The 25057-nt window shown below is 38.0% G+C and overlaps 3 protein-coding genes across 8 annotated transcripts in view; all 3 read right to left on the bottom strand.

The window, feature by feature from the left end:
- The window catches only part of plekha7a (pleckstrin homology domain containing, family A member 7a), an 89740-nt gene extending 88071 nt beyond the window's left edge, over positions 1–1669 (bottom strand). For all 5 annotated transcript variants that reach the window (XM_084408711.1, XM_084408715.1, XM_084408714.1 and 2 more), the window contains exons 1-3: positions 1495–1669; positions 1312–1388; positions 1148–1205 (exon numbers count right to left, since the gene is read on the bottom strand). In XM_084408711.1, coding sequence (XP_084264837.1) covers positions 1148–1205; positions 1312–1388; positions 1495–1577 — 218 coding nt within the window. In that variant the 5' untranslated portion in view covers positions 1578–1669. The remainder of the gene's footprint in view (positions 1–1147; positions 1206–1311; positions 1389–1494) is intronic.
- A 2490-nt stretch (positions 1670–4159) lies between these two features.
- On the bottom strand, positions 4160–10311 carry LOC311290501 (protein phosphatase 1 regulatory subunit 15B). The gene is made up of 3 exons (XM_084409002.1): positions 9911–10311; positions 7667–8742; positions 4160–7408 (listed from the first exon to the last, which is right to left on the bottom strand). The coding sequence occupies exons 1-3, from the start codon at positions 10050–10052 to the stop codon at positions 7196–7198; spliced, it is 1431 nt and encodes a 476-aa protein (XP_084265128.1). The 5' UTR covers positions 10053–10311; the 3' UTR covers positions 4160–7195.
- A 1901-nt stretch (positions 10312–12212) lies between these two features.
- Positions 12213–25057, bottom strand: part of pik3c2a (phosphatidylinositol-4-phosphate 3-kinase, catalytic subunit type 2 alpha) — a 37191-nt gene continuing 24346 nt past the window's right edge. For both annotated transcript variants that reach the window (XM_084409020.1, XM_084409021.1), the window contains 21 exons: positions 24793–24960; positions 24340–24448; positions 24098–24240; positions 22810–22998; positions 22480–22573; positions 21306–21400; positions 20648–20828; positions 18619–18723; positions 18118–18210; positions 17638–17767; positions 16591–16727; positions 16306–16475; positions 16061–16217; positions 15768–15877; positions 14737–14944; positions 14471–14595; positions 14277–14394; positions 13768–13849; positions 13560–13669; positions 13347–13472; positions 12213–13262 (listed from right to left, as the gene is read on the bottom strand). In XM_084409020.1, the coding sequence (XP_084265146.1) occupies positions 13080–13262; positions 13347–13472; positions 13560–13669; positions 13768–13849; positions 14277–14394; positions 14471–14595; positions 14737–14944; positions 15768–15877; positions 16061–16217; positions 16306–16475; positions 16591–16727; positions 17638–17767; positions 18118–18210; positions 18619–18723; positions 20648–20828; positions 21306–21400; positions 22480–22573; positions 22810–22998; positions 24098–24240; positions 24340–24448; positions 24793–24960 (2833 nt within the window). In that variant the 3' untranslated portion in view covers positions 12213–13079. The remainder of the gene's footprint in view (positions 13263–13346; positions 13473–13559; positions 13670–13767; positions 13850–14276; positions 14395–14470; positions 14596–14736; positions 14945–15767; positions 15878–16060; positions 16218–16305; positions 16476–16590; positions 16728–17637; positions 17768–18117; positions 18211–18618; positions 18724–20647; positions 20829–21305; positions 21401–22479; positions 22574–22809; positions 22999–24097; positions 24241–24339; positions 24449–24792; positions 24961–25057) is intronic.

Below are 25057 nucleotides of genomic sequence, written 5' to 3'. Positions count from 1 at the left end.
TTCGCTAATGTGATCGCACCTTAAGAATCACTGCAAACCTATTGAAGTCCAGCAAACACACACCTGCATGTGAACCATTGCCACAAAGGCCTTCAAACATGCAATCCCAGCTAACAGGGAACGTCCGCAGAACTTTCAACGTTCAAGTGCTCCTTGGAAGTTTTTTTTTAATTAATTTATGAAGCACTGTAAACTTTATCGTTACATGTTATATTGTTATTACAATGCTATCATAGTTTATTTCGTTGAAAATAAAAAAAGTCTGATAATGTAAATCCAATGCTATATAAGTATTGTGGTATTCCACCACGTTTCTCACAGACTCATAAAATCCAGAGCTTCACACTCATATTTACGGCTTTGTGGAGGCGTTCATGTGCGTTCAACTCATTAATACAATCTTTTCGACGTGACTTGAACGCACCATAATGTTCTGGCAAGGTTCTCTCAAAGTTATGAACAAACATTCCATCAGTAATATTAACAGAAGTTATAGTTTTTAACAATGTTCTCAAAACGCTAGCACAAAACGCTCTTTCATGAAAAGTTATTTTCTGAAATGGTTTAGTTAGGCGTTCGTCTAACATTTTTTAAATGTTACTACTTCCGACACTAAAGTAACGGTCCCATAACTAATATATAGAATGTTCCATTAACATTTGCTTTACCTAGAATTTTGTTGAAAACATGAAAAAAAATTCTGAATGGAACTTTCAGAAATAACATTTTCAAAACTATAGGTAATAAGATAAAAACCAAATAAAGTATCTTTATATTCAGAAAGTATTTTCAACACATTCTTTAAAAGACTCCAGCACTGCACAGTATTTTGGTAACTTGGTTTTGAGTCCCAGCCAACATGAGAGACTTGAACTGAAAACTCAGAGGTGTGTACTGTACACTGTAGGCTACACCTGTTCTGATCAGCAGACTTTGTACTTGAATTGCCTGTCTGCAAAGACAATAACTGTGTGTAGCTTACCTTTGACGTCTCTCGTGCACAATTCTTAATATAAATTTTCCCCTGATCAGGTGTGAGACCAAGCCCTGTCATATCTGACCCCCTTATGACCTGCATAAAACCTGTAATTCACCTGACGCACCACATGATCGCATCAAGGTATAATTACAATAGCCATCTACTTACTCAATAAAGAAACTCGCTCCTTCCTTCGTGAAACCTTCCTCCCAACCTGAGGGTAGATCTAAGATGCAAGAAAAACAGAACGTTTGCGAAACTTTTTATACGCATATGCAACACGTAATGACACTGGGATCTATACAGCTAAATGGAAGCATGAATGCACTGACCGGATCGGATCATGTGTCCAGAATTGACAGGTTCTCCAGTGCGAGGATGAATCCAAGTGGTGGTGCGCGACTCATCGCTGGCAGGAAAACAAACCACCTGTTAGCGAGGCAATAGGCTGGAAAACACTCGAACGCTATGAGAAAGACATTCTTTCTAATGCAATAGTAAACATGTATCCTCACTCAGTGAAAAAGACCCTGCCGTCCCTGCACACCCCGTAAGACCAGTTCTCAGGTAAGGTGTCCCGCCGGAGCGGCGCCGCCATTATTCCCGTGTAAAGTCCCTTCTACCTCTCATTCTCTCATTCTCTCATTCCCTCCGTCTCTCAGTCCTCCTCCAGCGATCAGCGCTCGGGCAAAGGCGATTAAAGGGGAGGGCTAACTTTGCACTTGGCTTTCGGTGAGCAAGCTTGGCCGACAAAAAAAACATTAATTCCTTACAGTAAAGAATATCGTCCTAAAACATAGAGATAACCATTGCTCACGCTCTTGAGATAACATACAATATTTTGTTTTCCTCTTTATTTTATCCCGAAGACAAATGTACCGGAAATGCTTCTTTTTTTTCTTGCTTTTTTAAACAATTTTAATCAACCAGAAGATAATGAAAATAAATAATAATAGTAATAAAATAATGATAAAAAAAAAAAAATGACGCTATTGTTAAATAATTTTGATGGTCTCTTTAACACATTCAGTTGACTGTAAGTAACTTTACACACATACACAAAAGTAAACTAAAAACAAATAGCTTTACACACAAAATAAATATGTGGTTACACATTATAGCTAGTTTAAAATTTTTGGGAAGGGCAGAAAACATATTGCCAATGTAATATGCCGTCCACCACATATGGATATGGACAAGATCAATTAAATAAAAAACACAATACTTTTTGTATCATGTATCATTTTTACCACTGACATGAAAACCTACAAGTAAGATGATTTATGAGGTCTATACATAAAACTCTGCTCAGATTTTCGATATGGTCGTATTGTGACACCTAGAGGCGTGTGAGTATAAAGCAAAAGTAACTTCTGATGCCATTTCTGTTAGCTAGCATTAATTAAAGTCTCATTAATACTCATCATGATTATATTATTCCCGGGGTGAAAATTATATTAGCTATGTAGGCTATAACATTTTATTCATTTGAATTATATGGAATTTAAAAGACCTATTATAAATTATTAACATATAATTTAATAACAACTAAATTATATATAATTTGGTTGTATTAAACTGTGCAACTTGAAGGCCTACCTAATATGGGACATATTGTACGTGTAGCCAAAACATTAAATCCACACCCAATACCATTTTAAAAAACCCAGGATGTGTCCGAATCAAATCAAATGAGAAAATGCAGATAATAACTATAAATGATAGATATATTATTGCTCTTAGTGCAAGTCGTCTGAGACAAGCTGCAGCTTCCTAATGTGGGACAGTTGTGTCCCTAATGTGGGACACTAAAAGTCTATGAAAAAAGGCCAAAATCATCTTGATTCATATAGAATAGTAAAATCTTGGTAAAAGTTATTCTTGGTTATGGATGGATGAAACATGGATAATTAAACATCATAAGACAAATAATACAATATGATAGTTTTTATGCATTTATTAAAAATACATTAAGGAACTGTTATGCCTCTGTTATGTTATGTTATGTTATGTAAAAGGAGTTATCAGTGATACATAGAGATAATCACAATCAGAAATCCTGATTCATTTTTTGTTCTCTAGTTCATTTTTCTAGTTCATAGTTTTTCATTAAAACATAAATGATGTAAAAAAAAAAAAAAAAATTATATGTACGCAGAGAGATGGAAACAGAAGATGGCCAATGGTTCCATCTTGTGGTGAGTGTCATGCAATACACACAGCCAACAGTTGAATAATCTTTGAAATCAAAGTTTTATGCTGTGGTTATGTATGTGTGCACATGTGTTCCTGTTACAGCCTGTGTGAGCGAACAGAGAGTCTTTCTATTCTACACAATTATATCATTTATTCAATGGCAAAATAACATATTTTTGCAATTCGTTTTATATATGATTGGCGGTCTGATTTTACTGCTAGGCTGTAAAATGAAGAAGACACTAAATAGTAGTAAATAATTATTAAAATGATGATTGATGAAGTAATTGATGAAAATTAACATAATTACTCAGCACACACACATTTCATTTCAAATGCATTTATTCTCTTTTATTAAAGCTTCCTATTAAAGCTGAATGCTATACTGTATATAAGTTTAAGGTCAGTAAAATTTTTTTTTTCTTTTATTCAGAAAGGACGCACAAAACCAATCAAAAATGACGGTAAAGACTTTTATAATATTACAAAAGATTATTGTTTCAAATAAATGCTGTTCTTTTGAACTTTCTATTCATCAAAGATACTGTACTATCACATTAAACATTAAATGAATTAAAAAATACAAATCTCACTGCCCCAAAGTTTTGAACGGACTAAATACACAAACACACGCTTGTTTCACTACATTAGTGAGGACATTGAATAGACTTCCATTGACTTTATATCAGGTAAATGATATTTTAACCCAATCCCTGCCCCTAAACACATGACAACCATGTTTCGGCGATTTTATAAGCCCTTTTAACTAGTGAGGACCAGTAAAATGTCACTCACTAGTCGGTTGTTATAATATTTCACTATATAAGTGAGGACATTTGACCCTCACAAGTATAGCCAAACCTGTACACACACACACACACACACACACACATTGGGTTTCCATGTTTATGGGGACTTTAGTAATAATGTTTTTTTTTTACTTTACAAACTGTATATTCCATCCCCTAACCTGTTAGATTTCTCTATATTTGGCTGAGCAGTCGTTTGGGTGGCCCGCCAATGTATTAGATTCCGCCAATTCATAAAATAAGTTCTTGTGGGGAGAATAATTTATTGAAGGTAGTAGTGTAGCACAGTTCTTCAGCAGCGATGTTAGCGTGTCGGCCTTCAAAGAATCTTAACCCAAAGTTCTGTCTTGACATGAAGACAAAAGGGCTACAACAGAAAAATGTTAGGACCTCCCACAGGAGATTGATCTACACGGCAGTCTACTCTGAGCAATGTTGTTTCTTTGACATTCACACCCATCAGTGTCTCTGGGCCATACGTCTGTACGGGCCATTAGGTTCACACCTTTACAGACACAGAGTTGATTGCATCTGAGGTACAGTCACAGTGTAAATGCATCCGACTAAAGATGACTGAAAATATACACATCATCTTTCAAACCCTAAACCCTTTTACATTTTCAAAAAAAACCATCACTTTGTATGACTTATAAGCCGTTCCCTCATGGGGTCCAGAAATGACCCCACAAGGACAAGGATTTGGGATATTGCCATTTTTGTGGGGACATTTTATCCCCATTACATGGGTTTACCAGGAAAGGACAGGACACCACACACACACACTAAATATCTCCAAAAAGATTTAATGTATCCAGGCCTCTCACTCACATTCACAAAATGGCTCTGTATCTGCTGTAACTCATTTGAATATTCAAATATTTTTACATATCAGGCAGGGAAGCATGAGCATTTGTAATGATTCATGGTTTTAACCACTGGTCATGCACATTATTGACATACTCTGTACCAATTCAACGTGACTATACCGTAACACGCGATGTGTCCGAGTACCTGTGCTGCCTTTGTGTGTGTGTCTCACACACTGTTGCTGCTGATTGCTCTATTGCATCAGAAAGTCAGCGCTTTGTAATTGTGACTCCAGAGATCCCCCTTCTCAAGCTTTGGACTCTCCAGGATGAGTAATAGAGGCTGGCCGCCCTCCCACAACACACCAAGCCCTGCTGCAATCATCTGCAATCCTCTCACTGCCAGATACTGCTGTGATTGGTTGCTTAGAGACCAGGGTCACCTGGGTGAAGACACCTTAGGAGAGGAACACACACATCACACAAACTGCATGCTATCAGATCTGTTGCTTTCTAAACTGACAGTTTCAGCAAGCTAAGAGGAAAGTACAAGTGAGCTTTCATGTTACTAGTGTTCAACACGTTTTATGATAGCATGTGTCCACCTTTATGTGATTCATGAAAATGTTTGAAATGCCTTCCGATTAACTCGAGGACAAAGCATCATTAAATTAGCCCCGCAGTCTGTTGTCACAGCGTGTAAGATTGCGTAAACGATTGCTTGTCTTTGCACCATGGAAGTTTGTGTTGCGGCCGCTGTGTCGAGGGGAGATGCTAATTGATTTCTCGTCAAGGGAGAGAGTTTCATCACGCTTTGTTTTTAACCCTCTCTTACACACGGCGCTCTCACAGGAGTTCTCCACCTCTGCAGTCTCAGTCTGAGACACGACCAGCTAGTGAGATCAACCAAAACAAACGATCAAGGAAACGCTAGTGCATTTAACACATGCATTTACTCCCGGTTTCTCAGACTAAGATTCATGTTTGAGCTGTTTTAACTGAAAGCAACTTGTATTGGCCTATCTTAAAATACATCAGTTTATAAAAGCTACTTTAATGTCCTAATTGAACTAAGGCTTACTCCTGGCTTAATCTAAGCCCTGTCTGTGGAACCGGGACTTGAAATGTGACAGTGTAGAAAATACAAAAAACAGTTTCTGTAAAGCTAAAGAATTACTGCCATTTTATTCATTCTCGAGTACAAATCGCAATGACCAGTGAAGTCAAGTTTAGCAAATATCTGATAGTAGTAATATCTTTTTTTGTCTATGAACAGAGGGTGTAGGATGACATTTTCAACAAGTGCACCATTGCTCTAAAGTTTACTACGATCACCAAGGCTGCATTTATTTAAACAAAAATAGTCCATTTTTTTAAAATTGTGGAATATTATTACAATTTTGTTTTTGAATGTATTTTAAAATGTAATTTATTCCTAATCAATTTTTACCATCATGACTCCAGTCTTCATGTGTCACATGATCCTTCAGAAATCATTCCAACATGCTGATTTGCTGCTTTGATTGTTACGGTCAAGGTTGAAACAAGTTGTTCTGCTTAATATTTTTGTAGAAATGTGATACATTTGAAGAAATTAACAGTATTAATACAAATGTAAATGTATTTGCTGTCACTTTTAATTAATTGAATGCATCCTTGCTGAATAAAAGTATTAATTTCTTTAAAAAAAAAAGAAAAAAAATCTTATTGACCCCAAACTTCTCAAAGGTGGTGTGTTATATATATAAAAACAATTATTATATTGTAACTTGGCCTTGTTACCTTTTTTTCTTGCATTTTCTCCAATTTTATAAATAATTAAAAAACGAACTTAAGCAGCCTATTCTCACAGCATTTCAAACCACTGAAATAAACAAGGGATAGTTCACCCAAAAATTAAAATTGTCATCAAATACTCACCCTCATTGTGTTCCAAACCTGTATGACCTTCATTCGTCTGTGAAACAAGATATTTTTTGTCCATACAATGAAAGAACCCCAAAACAACTCTTGACCCCGTTGACTTTCATTGTATGGACATATATATATTTATATCCCATTTTGTGAAAGTCACACAGGTTTGGAACCACATGAGGGCGAGTAAATGACAGAATTTCCATTTTTGGGTGAACTATCCCTTTAAATAAAATAACACTAGTCTAGTACTCCAACATATCCACAATTTGTGTTAAAATAAATACGTGCGATCCGTCACACTTAAAAGTCTGTAAGGCCTAGCAAAAAATGATTAACATTTAGTAGCAGTCAAGGTACATTGTGTGTTGGGACACAGCAGTGAGGTATACTTGTCAATTTAAGTCAATATAACAGTCTAAAGGCTGGCCTTGGAACTATAAGATCAATAATTACAATCAGAAGCAACTTTTTTGCAGATGAAGGGCCGGTTATTTCTTCTGTACGCCGTCCTTACAGGCCCACAGCTTTTCCCTGTGTGACAAACTAAAACAGTAGCCAATGGCCTTCTCAGTTTCACTGATTCTCTTTCGGAATCGGTCTCTGTCCCGCGCGAGCTCCTCCCACGGCCCCTTACGTGAAGCTTGAAGAGCAAAGGACCAAGTGTGCATCTTGTGAACTTGTACGACGGGAGAAAATTTCACCTGGAAAACATTAGCAACGTGCTGTTATCAAGCAGTGATTTACAACTAACATGATGTCTAAAGCGACATAAAGGTGCGGTCACATTAGCGGATTTTCGGAGAAATTTCAATAGTCAATAGTGTGAGACACAGTTTCAAAAACCAAGCAGCTTTCTGTTGGAACTTGCACTGTCAACAGGAACCTGTTGCAAAATATGCATGGGGAAGTATTTCGCCGAACAACGGTAAATGTGACCACACCTTGAGACTGATGATTACCTTCTTAAAAGTAGCACATTTCCTCTGGTTGCCCTGAACCGCTGTCAGACCAACATATCTTCTCCATGGCACCACTGATAATGTCTCAAAGGGTAATTTGTGGCAGCAATGGCGAGGAACTTTGCTTGGCGTTGAAGGCAGCTTTGAGAGTCTGGCTTTACTTTGCTTGCTCTGGCTGGGTGAATGGTGTTTGGGAGGGATTGGTGTTGCTGGTGAGCTTTGAAGCGGCGCTCTGAAATTCAACGGGTGATATGGGTCATCGTTCTGAGAGAGGGATCTCCATAAGGCCTCTTCTTCTTCATCTTCAGAACCTGGTTTGGAAGATTCCGAGCCTGTAGATGCTGTGGATTGTGACGTGGGACTTTCAGGCTTTGAAAGTTCCCGCGTTTCGCTTTTTTCAGCAGCCGCACTGGACAAACACGCCGTGAAGTGCAGCGGGTGATATGGATCCGTCGAGCTGGTCAGAAGCTCCCAGAGTTTGTCGCTCTCCTCTCGTTCTCCTTCGAAACAAGAGCTGTCTGTGCTGCCCCAGCTGAACTCGCTGTCCGAGAGATGAGCGGCTGACTGCACTTGACATGGAGTTTGAACATCGTCTGTAGATGAACCAGATGTGTCAGGATCACCGATGGGCTTTTGATGCTTTACAAAGTCCTTTGCCGAGAACCCTGACACGGTAAAAGTGCAGGTGCTCTCCGCGCGCTTCCTCTCGGAACCTCCTAAAACGGTCCAGTCGTATCCGTGTTTCCACACGGAGTGATCTCCGAGATAGAGGTCTTCGGTGTCATTGAGACACTCTGTTGCGTGGGACACGAGGTCGTCCACCAAAGAGCAACAGAGTTCATCGCTGACCAGACTGGACAGGACAGCTCTGGAGTGGGAGCTCACGTCGAACGGGTCTCTGCCGAATTTCGAAAGCGGACTGGGACCCCCGACCACCATGTTTTTGTTGTTTTCAAACAAGGATGAGAGCAGGAAACTGTCAGAAGGGTCTCCTGAGCCACTTGTCATGTGCTGAATGTGTTGCCCTGTCTCATCTGTGATTCTCAGATGGACTTCAAACCTGAACATCTGGAAAACTGGGAACCAAACAAAAGGAAGTTACTGGACTTACTTCAGGCCATAACCATAAACAAGGGCAATTCTCATTTCAATACATTTATATAGATAAATGAAATATATATGCAGTATATAAACAGTGTGTATATAAATATATATGTGCGTGTGTGTGTGTGTGTGTGTGATAGTACTAAGTGTTTTAAAAAAATATTAAAATGTAAAAGTACTAAAGTGAAAATAATACAAATACTATTCATACTAATAATATGTGTATATATATATATATATATATATATATATATGTGTGTGTGTGTGTGTGTGTGTGTGTGTGTATTTGTGATAGTACTAATAAGTGTTTTACATTTTTTTTTAAATACTATATATAAATAATGAAATTACATACATATACTACAGTATAATTCTATTATCCAGTTAAAAGGAAATAAATACAAATAAAGTTATAATAAAAAAATCTGTTATTTCACTTTTGCTCTAGAAAAAGTGTATTAATTGGTTTTACTAATGTTATTTGGTAACACTTTACAATAAGGTTTAATTTGCTAACATTAGTAAACATGAACTTAAAATGAACAGTACTCCTACAGCATTTATTAATCTTAGTTAATCTCAACATTTATTAAAACATTTTTATGATCAAAAGATATATCTGTTAACACTAGTAAATGCACTGTAAACTAACATGAGGTTAATAAATGCTGTAAGAATTGCTCATTGATAATTCATGTTAGTTAATGCAATAACTAATGTTAACAAATTAGACCTTATTGTACATTAATACTGCTATGCGTTTCTTTATAATACACTGCTGGTCATTTTCATCAACTAGTTGCTTATCAGCATGCATATTACAAGGATACTGACTGTTTATAGTACTTATAAAGCACATATTAATGCCTTATTCTGCGTGACCATATTCTACATCCCTACCCAAAAACTAAACTTCATAATTACCTTACTAAAGCGTGAAAATTTACATAATATGCAAATAAATTGATCAACCCAGTTTGCACTTTCACAGAAACCGAGTACATCACGCTGATACAGATATACGTTCTTATTATTATTCCTAATAACGGAGTAAATCTGATTATGTAAACCTGCGATGGCCAAGCATATGGACAGCATAAAATACATTACAATGCAAATATATAAATATATATAAATTACCCGTCATAAAGGTGCAGCAGATGACCTGGAGCAGCAGTCGCAGTTGTTCCCACACCACGGTCAGGATCTGTTTGGTCCAGGGCAGAAGCATCATGCCGCTGTCCCCGAAGCGGCGCAGCGCGGTCCTCTCCATCCTCTCCATCCTCACTCTTTACCCGCTCAGTGTCACGTATTCTGATACTCGTCCCTCGGTGTGTTTTCGCTGTTGTCATTTATCGGCTGATTTTTGAAGCTTGCTACCGACATCTTCCCAAATCCGTGAGCGTTAACTCCGAGCGAAAGCTGCTGCTGAGTTCCACATGATCACCAAGTCCCGTTTACACACCTCCAAATGAACGCGCGACGGTGTAACTACTAAAGCTGAAACTTATGAACGCGCTCCACTATAAACAAATATCCATAGCCTGCAACCTTGCGACCTTTGATTTGTCCGCTTATGTGTCACTCACATTAACACCGCCCCCTTTTACAACAAACCACGCCCACTTGATGGCGTAGCCCAGTGACGCATGTTTGTTGTTGTCCCATGCGAAATTATCACGAAGCCACAGGTTTTTACATCACGCCATTGCATTAAGCTTACTATATACTCGTGGCAATATACTTAACACACATTATTTATTTATTTTTTAAATAAGGTTTTGTACTCGCTACGTCTAGACTCTGGATGGACGAAGCGTGGCATTTTTGTATTGAGGAAATGCGAATAAGAATTATGCATTCGATTAATGAACTTGCATCAGATAATTATTATTGCTGAGGCAAATTTCCAACCTTGTTGCTCTGCTTCTTGCATCATACACAACCCTGTTGTTTTTGAACAATGCTCTACTGCTAGGAAAAAAACACTGGAGAAAACTACAAGAGAGACATAATGTCATGCATATGTAATGGTTAAGTAATATATTCATTTAATCTGTAACAGACCTATCAATACCAATAACTGGCTTCAAGGAGAAAGTGCAACCCATTACATTAAATAAAAACTGTTGCACAATGCTAAAAGTTTGTCATTTAAAATGTATCGATTTTCCTGTGCATTACTGTCTCAAATACCCAATACAATTCTAAACTACCAATACTAATGGAGTTGTAGGATTAGCAACCCATAAAGTGTCCAAAAATTATGTGAAATAAGCAGATGGAATTCATTAGCATGTTTTTCCTTTCTTAAAAAAACTAAATGTACAGCCACTACAGCCCTGTGTGAACTGTCAAGGAGCAAAACCCAGTGTCAATTCATGCATACTTCATCATTAAGCCCTCACCCTGGTTTCTGTTCCTCTCCAGATGCTTTCTCACAGCAACAGCCCATTTTAATGAGGTGGTACATAATAAATGCTGGCAGATCTGAGGTCAGGGCTTTAGACATTTAGAATATTATAGCCAGTGACGAAGTGCACCTGTGCCACACCATAAGAGTCCCTAAAGATCACACCTACACCTCAGCAGAAATCATTAGTGTGTGAGGGTCAAAGCTTTAAAGGGACAGTTCACCTTGTCATCGCTTACTCACCCTCAGTGTTGTTTTAAACATGATGGTCTTCTTTGGAAGACGAAAGAAGAAACCGTTTTGGTCCATTGTGTGGACAAAAACACTGAGACATATCAAAATATCTTCTTTTTTGTTCCACAGAAGAAAGTCTTACAGGTTTAGAACAACATGAGGGTAAGTAAATGACATAACTTTCTTTTGTTGTTGGGTGAACTATCCCTTTAAGATGTGATCTTCAATGGCAGCTTGAGCCACAAATCACCAGTGTTGTAATTTTTTAACTAAAATTAAAACTATTAAAAATCATTTTAATTTGTAATTTGAAATAAAGCTGAAATTATTTTGGCAAATAAAATCAAAAAAATAATTTAAGCTTAAGTACTAAAAATAAAATAAATAAAAATAAAGCTAAATAAAAATAAAAAAAATTACAAAAGCACACAAAATCATACAATGGACGTCAATGATCACCAAAATGGTGTCTTCGAAATATCTTTGTTTGTCTATAATATAATATACAAAATAATATAATATATAACATATAATGCACTGTATAATCACATTGCAAATTGTTTCAACTAAATGTGAAAATATAAATGTGCAAAAGGAAAACCGGATACAACTGTACAAGTTCTTATAAAAAGGTAATAACATGAAATTCCTTCATGACAATGAATATTCATAAGAGATTATATAATACAAATGATATAATATTAACCAGTTTTGTGTTTCTTGACAGCCCCCTACTGGTTAAGTATATTTTAATCCATTAAAGAAACTTCAGAACAAATAAAAATCACAAAGAGAGGTGTTCAAAAACATTTAATTTTTCTTAAGAGAGAGAGAGATAGAATTACAGCAAACATTGATTCGGTCAGGTTAAAGATAACCAATAAATAACTGGCCATGTTAATATCCATTCGAAATGTATTTTTAACAGTCATAAACAGCGAATCAAGTCACTATTTGCAGAGTGAGTGATGACAATCTTGAACATCGATGTACATATTTTTTAAAAATGCCTGCTGGTAAACTCATAGATTATGATTCAGATGAGCTCTAGCAGTAGCTTTGAGCCACAGGTGCCGTTCCCTTTTCAAAGAGGGTTCACTATACAAATTCACTGTTGCATCATCTTACAAAACAGGGCTTTTTTTCTTTTTTTTTAACCACAAAAGTAGTGAGAAAAGCAAAACTGAAAGGAGAGCATGTGAAGGCACCCTGTTATTGTTCCCTAAAGGGAAGTGGTCTCGAGTTTGTTCAGTTCATTTGGCACGTTACCAAAAGCACAGTGAACTCTGCTGTGCTTGTTTTGACAGCTCAAAACCTTACAGACTTTTAATGTTCCTTATTTGTATATGTAGAAAAGGAAAGTGTAAAAATAAGCAGTTTTAAAAATACAAGTGTCAATCTCTCTATATATATATTTTATAATAATAATAATAATAGTAGAATTAATAATATAAACTCTTCTTTAAGTGAGCCGTTTGGTCCTCTTAAGTTCCAAATGTACAGAACACGTATTAAACAAGGACTCAACCTTGATTAGTGTCAGAGAGAGGAAGAGAGAGAGAGAGAGAGAGAGATGCTGGGGGAATGAGAGATGTCCTGTAAGGGCATTTGCTTCAGTCACATCACCTTTTGTGGATGACTGGTGGGGAGGGATGGTTGTATCTAGAAGTAGGGCACCATGGTGAGCTTGTACCACTTGACGGTCTCTCTGCTCAGGTCAAAGTCCTTAAGGCTGAGGGTTATGCCACCCAAATAGCAGTTCTCTCGCAGAGACTCTGCACTGAGCACGCTCAGTTGAAGTTCCCTTTGCTTCAGGGTTTCCTTACTGTAGCCGCTGTACACCAGCTACAATTAAAGAGAGAAGGAAGTAGTTTATCAGCTTTAGAATAGAGCTAATAGTGCATGATCAGACAGGAAGGCTTAGCTTACCATTTCATTAAACGTCGGGTTCCTAGTCTTCCTCGCGATCTTTGTTTTGCGTTTGGAGGTTTTGTGGGGGTCTGGGAGAAGGTAGGTTTTCACATATGGGTTTGGGTCTGCTCCGTCATTTGACATCTGTGTTTGGGAGAAGGACAGATGAGGTTTCAGAATGCAGAGGATCCGGGATCAGTTTGAAGACAAGACGCTGTCGTCATTTCTTACCAGGTCTTTGATGTGCATGACCATGATGAAGAGCGTACTGTTTCGGTAGGACACCGACAGCTTCACCTCACCCTCCACGCGGCCAGTGGTGGGACTCACTGGAGGCATGTCTGGAAATACAACATCAAGTACATGAAAACGAATTATGTTGTACCAAATATATGAAGCCAGTGAAAGTAACTTGTACATTTATGTATGACACGCATACCTGGAGTTTTTGAGAGTCCGTCAACCCCCTCGATCTTATCATCTCTCGCAATAGGGTGGAAGAAGGTGTAGATAAGATCACACTAAGAAAAAAAAGAATATCAACACCCATTCAAAAGTTTGGTGACAGTATTTTAAGGAATTATTTTTACAGGAAATAATGTTGAAATATGACTGCAGTGGGACTTTAAAGAAATATTACTATTAATTTGATAAAAAGTGATGGTCAAGAGCTTTATTTTGTTACTATTAATCAAAGAATCATGAAAAAAAGTATCACGGTTTCTGCAAAAATATAAAGCAATTTAGAATTTTTATAATATTTTACTATATTACTGTTTTTTGATCAAATAAATGCAGCCTTGATGAGTGGTTTCTCGATTCAGATCATGTTATTGTAGAGCAATGTATATTTTTTGAGTGAAATAATCAGTTGACTACACAGAGATTAAAAAATAAAACCCTAAAATGATATCTGATGATAATATTTTAAAAGCAACAACTGTTCACCTGGGTGACCTCTGTTGAACTCCTCATCAGATTGTGCACATAGCTGCTCAATTCCACCTTCCTCTTGGATGCCACATCCTTGATGTGTGTGCGTCCCAGCACCATTTTATTAGGAAATCTTGAAACAGGAAAAAGATTCTTAGGAACAATGAAATGCAGGATTTGACGAACCACGGTACAAGAGATTCACATACCCTGGCAGCTTCCAGAGAGGGAAAAGGATGGTCAACTTGTTGTGCAGTTCCTGGAACTCATCAAATGTGCGGAAGACAAACTGAGGCTCATTCTGACCTTCCCTAAGGATCCGTATGACATACGTCTGAAAGAAAGAGGTGTGAAAAAACAGGTGTTCTTTAGGATAAAAAAAACGTGATTTCCTCATTACTAACATCATACAAAGAGGTAATCAAGGCTAATAAACTGAGAACTGCTTTAGAAAATCCTCTTTAAAATCACTTACATAGTGCTTGTCTGGATTGTATCTCTTGTGAAATGAAAATACGGACGCATCCCGGATCCTGCCGTCCTGCTTTATGGTGTATGTGCGGGGAGCGAACGAGAGGATGGGCTCATCATTGGAGGGAAGGCCAGAGAAACGCAACTGGGCCAGATTATGGATGAAGAAATTAAACTTTGTGGCCACACTGCCCAGACTGGATTCAATCAACCTGCAAGAAAAAAGGCGGAAGAATAGAGACATTTTAAAGTGATCCTATTATGCTTTCTCAGATATTACCTTTCATGTAAGCGGTTTGTAAATGTTTAACGTCTGCAAAGTTTTAAAGATTAAAGTGCATGATAAATGAACCGAATCATCGGTAATTCCAGCATTATTTCCTGCTCGTACCTACATAGGGTTGAAACTAATTTGCATAATGCCAGCCTGCCTGTGAACAACATCTACTTTGACTGGCCTTCAAACACTGTAGTGGTAGCTGAGACTGGAAGAGTTTGGTTTGTGCTGTTGATGTGTCGAGAAGACACTATTTTCTGCTGTGAATCCACTTTGCCTGCACTTCCAAAGGACGAGGACTTGCACTCGAATTGATACGGTAAAACTTATGCCGTTGTTATGGTTCATATTGCTGTGTATTAAGAGCTGAAGAAGCTTCTGGAGCTGAAATTCAGATATGGTAATGGCCGTTTTGTTTCCGACACGCGCTGTAAGCGGATAGACCAATCACAACAGACTGGGCCATCTGACCAATCAGAGCAGAGTAGTCTCTCGGAAAGGAGGGATTTAGAGAGACTGAATCCTTTATTGAACTGTTTCAGACACTGTGAGAAAAGAAGTGATATGGCCTTTTTTGACCTTGGATGCATGTAAATTGAAGGAGACTCCTTAAAGTAACATGAAAGGAGCACTTTAAAAGAAAATAATTTATTTAGAGAGCAAAAGAATAATATAGTTGATGATATTATTATTAATTATTATCATCAATAATAATAATAATAATAATCTAGTTGTATAGCTGTTTAGTAGAAATCTACCTTGTGAAGAAAATGGTAGCCTCTGCATCTGTAGTCTGGGGTTGAAGAGCATCACACACGTATTTGAGGTCTTGGACTCCAGTCAGCTCTGGTAAACCCGACTGTGTCATCTGTGTAAAACACACAAATACAAAACTGATCAATAAACAAGTAAACAGTAAAGCAAGAAAAGAAAATTATGCAAACAGCAACAGGGTTGTGCATTTACACAACTGGCCCTTCCTGTTGACACAAGACCCTTTCGGATGACACACAAATGACTGTTTTGTTTGCGGTGCAGTGCTGTGCATTACCAGAGACAGCAGGTTGAGAAAGAGGTTGGAGTGTTTGCGTATCAAGTTGTAGGCTTGTGAGCAAAGGTCAACAAAAAGCTGGAAGCGACTAGTGGGTCTCTCGCCTCCATTGATGACGTAAGCCATATCAGAGGTTAAGACAAACGGTGCACGGTCCCTGCAGAGCGGAAAGCATCATGATCCGATTAATAAACCTAAACAAATACAACAAACTGTGCAGTCTCGTAGTGTAACACCTCATTCACCTTTTAAAACTCCCAATCATTTGCGCGTGACCCAGGAACTTCCCAAAGTCTATGTGGAACATGTGGCCGGTGGAGCGCAACATGATGTTGTCGTTGTGACGGTCACAAATGCCTAGGATGTAAGTGGCCACACAGCATCCAGCGCAGGTGTAGATGAAATTCTCTGAGGCCTGATTAAGAGACGGATTGGATCAAGTTCAAAAACTGAATTCTACACACACGTAATTGGTTCGACTAAAGCCGCCATGGATAATTATCCAGTTTAAAAAAATGTTTTGAATGTACCTTTTCATACTCATCCTCAGCAGGGTTATACTTGCGAAGCCACTCGGCAAGAGGTTTGTCCTTGAAGGAGCCTGTCACTCCGTACTCCACCTGAATCTTTCTCAGCGTTTCAGAAGACGGTACCAACTCCACCATTCCTGTGGAAGCAAAAACAAATGAGAAGATAAAATATAAGCCCTATATAAGTAAAATACTGTAATATCATTACAAGTGTCATAAACTGGTTTTTCATGCCTATTTTCCACACTCTCTCTGATTCGTAGAACTAAATAGGCAATTTCTGATGTACCTACAGGGAACTTATACACTAGGTATTTATTCAAATGCAAAAATTTGGGCTCAGTATGATTACATTATTTTTTTGTAGCTCAAACAGTAGAGCGCTGGCACTTGCAATGCCAAGGTCATGGGTTTGATTCCCAGGGAAAGCAAGAACTGGTAAGAATGTAAATGTGTACCTTGAAATGCAATGTAAGTCGCTTTGGATAATGCATAGATGTCAATGTAAATACTTGGTAAATGTGATAATAAATACATTGATAATGTTGCAAAAGATTTGTGTTTAAATAATGCAGTTCTTTTAAACTTTCCATCATTAAAGAATCCTAAAAAAAAATGTATAACAGTTTCCACAAAAAAATAAGCAGCACAATTGGTTTCAACATTTATAATAATACAAATAAATGTTTCTTGAGCAGCAAATCAGCATATTAGAATGATTTCTGAAAGATCATGTGACACTGAAGACTGGAGTAATGATGCTGAAAATTCACAGCTTCAACATTGACATTACATTACAAAATCCATTAAAATAGAAAACATCTGTTTTAAATTGTAATAATTTTTCAAAGTATTACCGCATTACTGTATTATTAATCAAACAAATGCAACTTTGGTGAAAATAAGAGACTTTTGTGAAAAATGTGGGAAAAAAAACCCATTACCAACCCCAAACTTCTGAATGCTAAATCATTCAACAAAAAGTATTTTATATTTTTATTTTTTTATTTTTCCTAGTTGGAAAACAGCTGAATAGATGGAACCTACCTTTATCTTTACCAGTTGAGATGCATTTGAAGTTGACAATGCGCAGGTCCAGTCCCTCCTGCAGCCAGATCCGATCCATGATCCGAATCATCTGCAGCGCCAACATGTCCTGCCTCAGGTCTTCTCCAACCTAAATTGCAGTTAAGACCGATAAGCTGTTTGGACATAACTAAAAGAGTTAAGCACTTTGTGCTTTAAATGTACAGTAGGTACAAGATTTTTGTTATACTACTGATTCGACCACTAGAGGGCATATTCATGACTGAGAAAAGGGTTTCAATACTGTTTTTTGTGTGCGACCAATTTCCATCAATCATACATGTTTACGTTTTGAGTTCAATAGATGATCTTACCATTGCAATTAATATAAAAATAAACCGACTGCTCTGTAACTACTGTCAAACTAATTTAATGTAGAACTATAACAAACCTTAGCAACTATGCATTCTCACCATGGAGGCACCTTTACCATACACACACCTTAAACATGACGTTAATCTCGTCTCCCAGTGGGTCTGCGTTAACCAGTGCAATCTTCAGAGGTACGGCGTTGGAATTGAAGAAGGAGCAGGACTAGATTCAAGGGAAGGAAACAAAGCAGCTCCATGTTACAAAAGCACAACATCAGCCTCAGGGTTTTAGTTAGATTTACTGCTTCATCAAGGCAACAAAGAGGGTCTGCATTGAAAAGGGGGGTAGGAGAAAAGATGGAGTTCAGTGACACTGTTTAGGCTTTGCTGACTGTGAAAATCTCTAGATCTGAAACAGGAAGAGAGGGGGAGCGAGCATGGATGATAAGGAAGTGAATCACATGTGAACGCTTCCCAGCAAAACGGAACAAAACCAGGCATGACTCAAGAGCTGAAGAAATCGGCTTTGATGTGTCGTTTTTGAGGCCTTTATAAAACTGCCTGAGCTGATAAACACAATCAGAGACTGTAGGTTCGACAGGATCAATCTTGACATGATTTAAGCGCTCACCTTGATATTCAGCTCTTTTGACACCAGACTGGGACTAATAGGGAGTCGACAACTGTTCTTTTGGAAGAAAGACTGTACCCTCTCGAGACCCTCCAGGAGCACCACCTACGAAGAACATTGAGATTGAAAAATTTTGTAGTGTTAGACTGGATGTGAATTCTTCTGACTATTCTTGTGTTTAACATAACTGATATGTGAGTTGATGAATGTTTATATGTAAATAAAAGCCTAAATTAAAAGTCTCTTCAGAAATTTTGGACTAAACATTCGCGTTTCCGAAGATGAACGAAAGTCTTGCGGGTTTGGAACGACACGAGGGCGAGTAATTAATGAAAGAATTTTTATGTTTAGGTGAACTATCCCCTTTAGGCTTCCAAAAACTCTTTCTATCTTTATTTAAAATCTACAAGTTGGAAAGTTTGAGTTAGAGAGTGCTGTATAAACACAATAAGGCTATAAAACTAGTGAGTAGACGAGTTTTCCAGTTCGACATGATGTTTAAATGTCCCAAACAAACTCTTTTCTGGATTTTAAGACTGATTCCTTTAGCAATAATAACATAAAATGTGTTTATGATAAAAGTCTTGTAATGAAGAGCCTTATTATAAGCTTTCCATCTGTATGTAAATCACTTGTTCACATGGGAGATATAAGATGAGGCACTATAGGACCAAAAGTATGTGGACACCCCCTTCTAATTAACGGTTTGGCAAGGCTCTTTAATTCCAGGGAAGACTACTCTTAATGCTGCAGCACACAATGACACTCTTGAGAATTGTGCATTTCCCATTTTGTGGCAATGATTTGGCAGGAACCTTTTCCGGTCCAACATGGCAATCCTCCAGAGCAAAGCAAGACCCATATAAAAATATTTTAGTCATTGATTAAAACTTGACTGGCCAGTGCAAAACACAGATCTGAACTTTCCTGAACAGACTTGGAATGAATTTGAACACGAATGTGAGCCAGACATAGCAGTACCTGATCTCACTGATGCCCTTGTGTCTGAATGGTGTCAATGTTTTAAATGAAATGCTCAACGCGCACATATAGCTGTGGTGTTTGGGTTATATTTTTTCCCATATAGTATATCAGTATAAGACAATATCAGATGATATATTGGTTGGATGAGCGGGAGGGATCAAGGGTTCATCCAAATCCAATCCAATATTCTGACACAAACCATTTTACTTTTGAGAAAAATACTTTTTTTCCCCCCTAATACATTGTTTTGCTAGGACTGAAAGCCAAAGAAGATGAAGAAAAAAAAAAATAGATTCCTGGTATAGTTATGTAGCCCATTATTCCATCATTTTATGTTTATTCAGTTCATGTTTTGAAGAGTGTTATTAAATTAGATTTTGGAACTAGTTGTTGAACAATTTTGAAACTTCTGCACTTGTTTTCCAGAAGTCTTTGGTTTGAGCTCAGATTCTTATGGGTTATAAGAAAATAAATCTGCAACTAAAATAAATGAGCACAAGATTTTGCTCGCACAGACGTACACTACTGTTCAAAAATCTGAAAATACTTTTACTCAGCAAGCATGCATTAAATTGAAAGTGACAGTAAAGTCTTCTGCCTTTTTGCAAAAAAAAATAAAAAATTATTCTCAAACAATCCTGAAAAAAAAGTACCACGTTTACACAAAAAATATTAACCAACTATTTCCAGCATTGATAATAATAAGAAATGTTACTTGAGCGCCAAATCAGTATATTAGAACGATATGACATCACATATATATATTAAATTCTTAAATATATTAAAATAGATCAGCTATTTTAAATTGTAATAATATCCTGTGGTTTGATCAAATAAATGCAGCCTTGGTGAGCATGAGACGTCTTTCAAAATTATTATAAAATCTTTACGACCCCCCAACTTTTGAACAGTAGTGCAGACACATCTAAGAGGAATTTATTGCATGTGTAAGAATTCTTATTAATTATAATCCAAACTATTTTTGGGATGTATTTTATAGAGGTTAAAAGCGCTAAACATGTTCTCCAATGCGGAGGGCTCTTACCTGTCGGGTGGAGCTGCTCGCCTGTCGCACCTTTTCAGCCAGAGCGCCCAGCAGCTGCACAAGCCTGGTCTGCTTCTCAAGCTCAGTCCTCAGTCCAGACCCACACAGACACAGCAGCACTCCTAGGATACGGTCATAACGCTGACCGAACGCTGGGTCCTGCACGGCATCCCTCAGCAGCCTAAAGACAAACAGACCCCAGTACAGATGTTATCGGAGCCTCAAGTTCACTTACGCTTCACAGTACGCTATAAATCTGACTATCAACAAAGGATCATATTCTTAAGAGGGTTATTTAATGGGGAATCCAATTTTCTACACTAAAGATCAGTGTTTGTAGCATTAAAGGGAAGATTCACATGTCCTTCCAAACACATGCTCTCATCGTTTTTTTGTCCATCAATGCAACAAAAACATTTACGTTTCACAAAATACAAAAATACATTGTAAATGTAATTCAGAGGAATCAAGCAAACTCATTTGTTGGAGTAAATCCCTATATTAAACAGCTTGATTCATATGGATTATATCTACAATCTCTTTTTATACTTTTTGATGTGTGAAAGTTTTGGTTTCATGGAAAGAGTCATTAGTGGTTAATATTTTAATGAGTTGAAATCCATTTAACGTATATGATCCCTTTCATAAAGGACTTTACCAGTATAGATAATGGGCAATGTTGACATTTCCCAGAGCCCGAGACAGCAGAAATTTCACCAAGGCATTGTTGAGGTGACACTCGAACTTCACTGCCTGCAAACACACACAGAAATCAGTCAAACTAAGTTTTACTTATTGATTTACCCTTGGGGAAAAGAAATGTGCTTAACTTTTAAAGTACTTTTAAGGTACTTAATGGTTTCAAATGTACTTTAATGTTTTAATATTCTTTTGTCTTGCCTTATTTTGATGTGATGACTAACATACTAAAGCATATGTGAAGTACTTGATGATAATTTTGACATATACATTTCAAATGTACTAAATTAGAACATATTTTAATAGGGATTACATTAAAGTATATTTTACATGAAAGAATATCAGTATAAGCAAGTAAATAACATTTGTATGCGTTTAATATAAATGTAAACTATAATACATTTTTCATTCAACTGTAAATAACATGCAATTAAGGCCCTGTTTTCACCTGGTACTAAGATGCGTTTTGGTCGATCAGATCACAAGTAGACGAGGGAGACACATTTACACCTGGCGTCTCTTTTGTCCACTTTCAACCACTTCTGTCCTGATTTCTTTGAGCGGAGTGTTTATGGGTGGTATGGGCTTTAAAAATAAGCTCGGCTCACGCAATTTTTACATATGAACACACTGAAGACGGAGGAAAAACAAGCTTTTGTTTCTGCTCTGATAGCCGTAAGACCACACCGAACACTCTGAGTGTGTGTTAGAAATCAGGAATGGAGAGAGAGCATTGTGCTTGGTAAGTTTTTCATCTTCAAACCAAACCTGGGTCTTCAGCTGACAAAGTTTAAGTCCCGTCTGGCTAGTGCGCTTCCCATAATGTTTATGCATTAGGTCAGTAGGCGTCTTTTTGTGGCTGTTTCGAACGCATTCGACCACATGAGTGTTTACACTACGAAAGCAATTCGGTCGAATACGTTTTCAACTACCTCTAGAAGTGGTCGAAAGTGGACAAGCTCAAAATGTTTTAGACCCTGTTTACACTTGTATTAAGTACTCTCTATAAAAGAATGCTAAAGTGTACATCTTTTACAAGAAAAATCAACAGAAAGCATTACGACAAGCTGTTTATAAAAGAAAAGATACATGCATAAGCGTGTGTGTGTGTGTGTGTGTGTGTGTGTGCACACCTGCACCAGCTGAGGGAGATAGTCAGCCAGCTCATCATCACTACTGCTCTCGATCCAGCTCACAGCCACTTTTCTCACTTCTGTGTCAGCAAACCTGAATATAACAAGCACAACATTAACTACATGCTCAGCTCCCTCTCCATAACAGAACAGTAATAAAGCAAGTCATGAGACCAATAAAGTGGTCAAAAACTATCGAACGAACAGCAGAACAATAACAAAAGATCATATGGCAAAAGTGACACATTAAATGTGTCATATGCTTAAAATGAGCTAGTGCAATAATAAAAGAGAGGGAAAGTGCACAATAAAATGGAAAGAGACACATACTTTGATTCGAGGAGCTCCAGGGCCGAAACAGGCGACAGAGGGGGCCAGTGGTGCAGAAGTGAGTGGATCTCACCCATACTGCCCCAGTCCCAGCTGGGTGCACTGGCCAAGATTTTGGGCAGGCTGTATTCATAGTCCCGACAATAGTACCTCTGGTCCCAGAGCAGCTGCCTGTCAGCTCGCGACAGCCTGGTGGAAAAGAATGCTGGGTAATCTCAAAGCAGAAAAAAGTACTTCCTATGGGCTTCAAACCAAGTCAAGAAGCAGAAACCAGTTAATCCACAAACCATAAAGTAAGACTCCTGATCCAGAGATAAGAGGCACAGGAAACAAGTCACACCTCTTAATGTGTCTGCAAATGAGCGGTCAAGCTGGGAGCCCTGCAGTTGTTGGCATTTGGTGGGCATTCAAAGAGCTACACTTACAAACTGGGCATGGAGAGTTGCCCACCGTCTGAGGCTGAGCTTAAAGCTGACTGAGCTTTCTGTTCCACATCTGAGACATGCATTTTCAGCGGACCATACTAAACAACTGTCAGCTTTTCAGCTGCAACGTCTCCTCATCAATGGAGCGTTAATCTCAAGTCGCAGACAGTACAAGTCTGCTTTCACAGCAGGGAATTATATTCACTGATTATTTTGCTAGCTTTAAAACTTATTCTCTAAAAAGTGATTCATATGAAAACTAAAGGGTTCTCTATGGCTCCATTCTATGAGACATCAAGCCACACAGAATTCAGTAGTGATTTGTACTCAAAAATCTAAATCTTTTGGCATTTTATTGTAATGTTTCGGCCTTCTTCAATGTGGCACATTCATACACTACCATTCACATGTTTGTGTTTGGTAAGATCGTTTTGAAATGCTGACCAAGGCAGCATTTAATGATGTCAATGTCTACTTAAACAGAAGTTTTAATATTCTGAGAGGCTCAAAATCACTTCATTTTCAATTAAATTAAAACCCTTAAATAAGATAAGCAAGCTGAAGGGGATCCATATAATTGGAGTAACTAGGCGGAACAGATTAAATTACATTACGCTCTCAAAGACTCTTTTATCCTGCATATCTGAAATCATGTTCAGTTCATCTGCTAGGCTTATCACGAAGCATGTGCCACTGTGACTGTATCAAACGTTTTGATTAGGGATTTACCAAAAGCCAAAATCAAATCATGCAACCTAACATTACCTAAAACCTTACCATTACTCTTTTGCAAGCACTGGCATTTCCTTCATGAAATGCAAATCGACTTTATTCAATGAGATCTTTTTTGGATGCGAACGTACCCAAAAGCAGACGCCCGTGCACACAGCTTCTCTATCTCACTTCGATCGACTGGATCAAGTGGCTCTAGGGACTTAGAGTCTGGGCAGTCGTTCTCCTGAGGACCAACATAGAGCACGTCCACCGCTGGACAGGGGAAGTCAACCTGTGCATGGTCAGACAATGATATTTAAGTGTCAGTCAAGAGCAATTGACTCGAGAAGAGATGAAAAAAAAAAAAAAAAAAAAGGGCAAATGAAAGAACCTGCAGTATGATCCTCTCTGCAGGACTCTTCCCCTTGCCTCCAGCTCCTGGCAGAAGGGCTTGAGGAAATGTCCACAAACTCAGCAGCTTACTACCTCCAGACAGCACCCTAAAACAACAAAAACAAGTCATACTGGTGACTTACTGGTGGTGCTTGAGGAGAGATCCCCTGATACGATTGTAAAGCGCTTTGGGCGTACAGTAGTACATATGAAAGCGCTATATAAATGCCTCATTCATTCATACTCTCAAAGCAAACACTCATTCATCAACACAGCACAGGTATCCCAATATACGCTTTTCATCTTGTGCTGTCATTGCCATATTTACAAGAATCTGAGTGTTTTTTTTTGTTTTTGTCGAACTTGTAATTTGAAATGTCACCATTTTACGAAAGCTTCAGCATCTTCCACTTTGTGAGTGTGTTTATCTGAGGTACTGTTTATGACTTGCCTCCTGAAATCAAACAGAGGCATGGACACTTTTCCCAAAAGCTCTGGACCCTTCCGTTGCTTGTTGGAATCCGGCGAGTTGTTTGCGTTCTGGTTGAGGACCCCATAGAGAGAAAGACTCAACATGGCCTCCAGTGGTAACAGCGCCACTGAAATAGGGAAGTTTATCCTAAAGAAAGAGGGGAAGTCGTCACCAACAGCAGAACTGGCAGCAATCCTGCTGATTTCCCCCCTTATATTAGAAATTGCAGGAAGTAGTGTGCCAG

Source organism: Rutilus rutilus (genome assembly GCF_951802725.1).
Source record: "Rutilus rutilus genome assembly, chromosome: 5".
In the NCBI taxonomy this organism is placed as follows: Eukaryota; Metazoa; Chordata; class Actinopteri; order Cypriniformes; family Leuciscidae; genus Rutilus; species Rutilus rutilus.
Note: the sequence above shows the minus strand (reverse complement) of the source record. Positions and strands in the feature narration are given on the sequence as shown.

Coding starts and splice junctions, on each gene's coding strand:
- LOC311290501 (XM_084409002.1), bottom strand. CDS start 10,052: ATGGAGAGGATGGAGAGGACCGCGCTGCGCCGCTTCGGGGACAGCGGC. Junction 8,743..9,910: donor CTGCTGCACCTTTATGACGG/GTAATTTATATA, acceptor TTTGGTTCCCAG/TTTTCCAGATGTTCAGGTTT. Junction 7,409..7,666: donor AATGTGCTACTTTTAAGAAG/GTAATCATCAGT, acceptor AATGTTTTCCAG/GTGAAATTTTCTCCCGTCGT.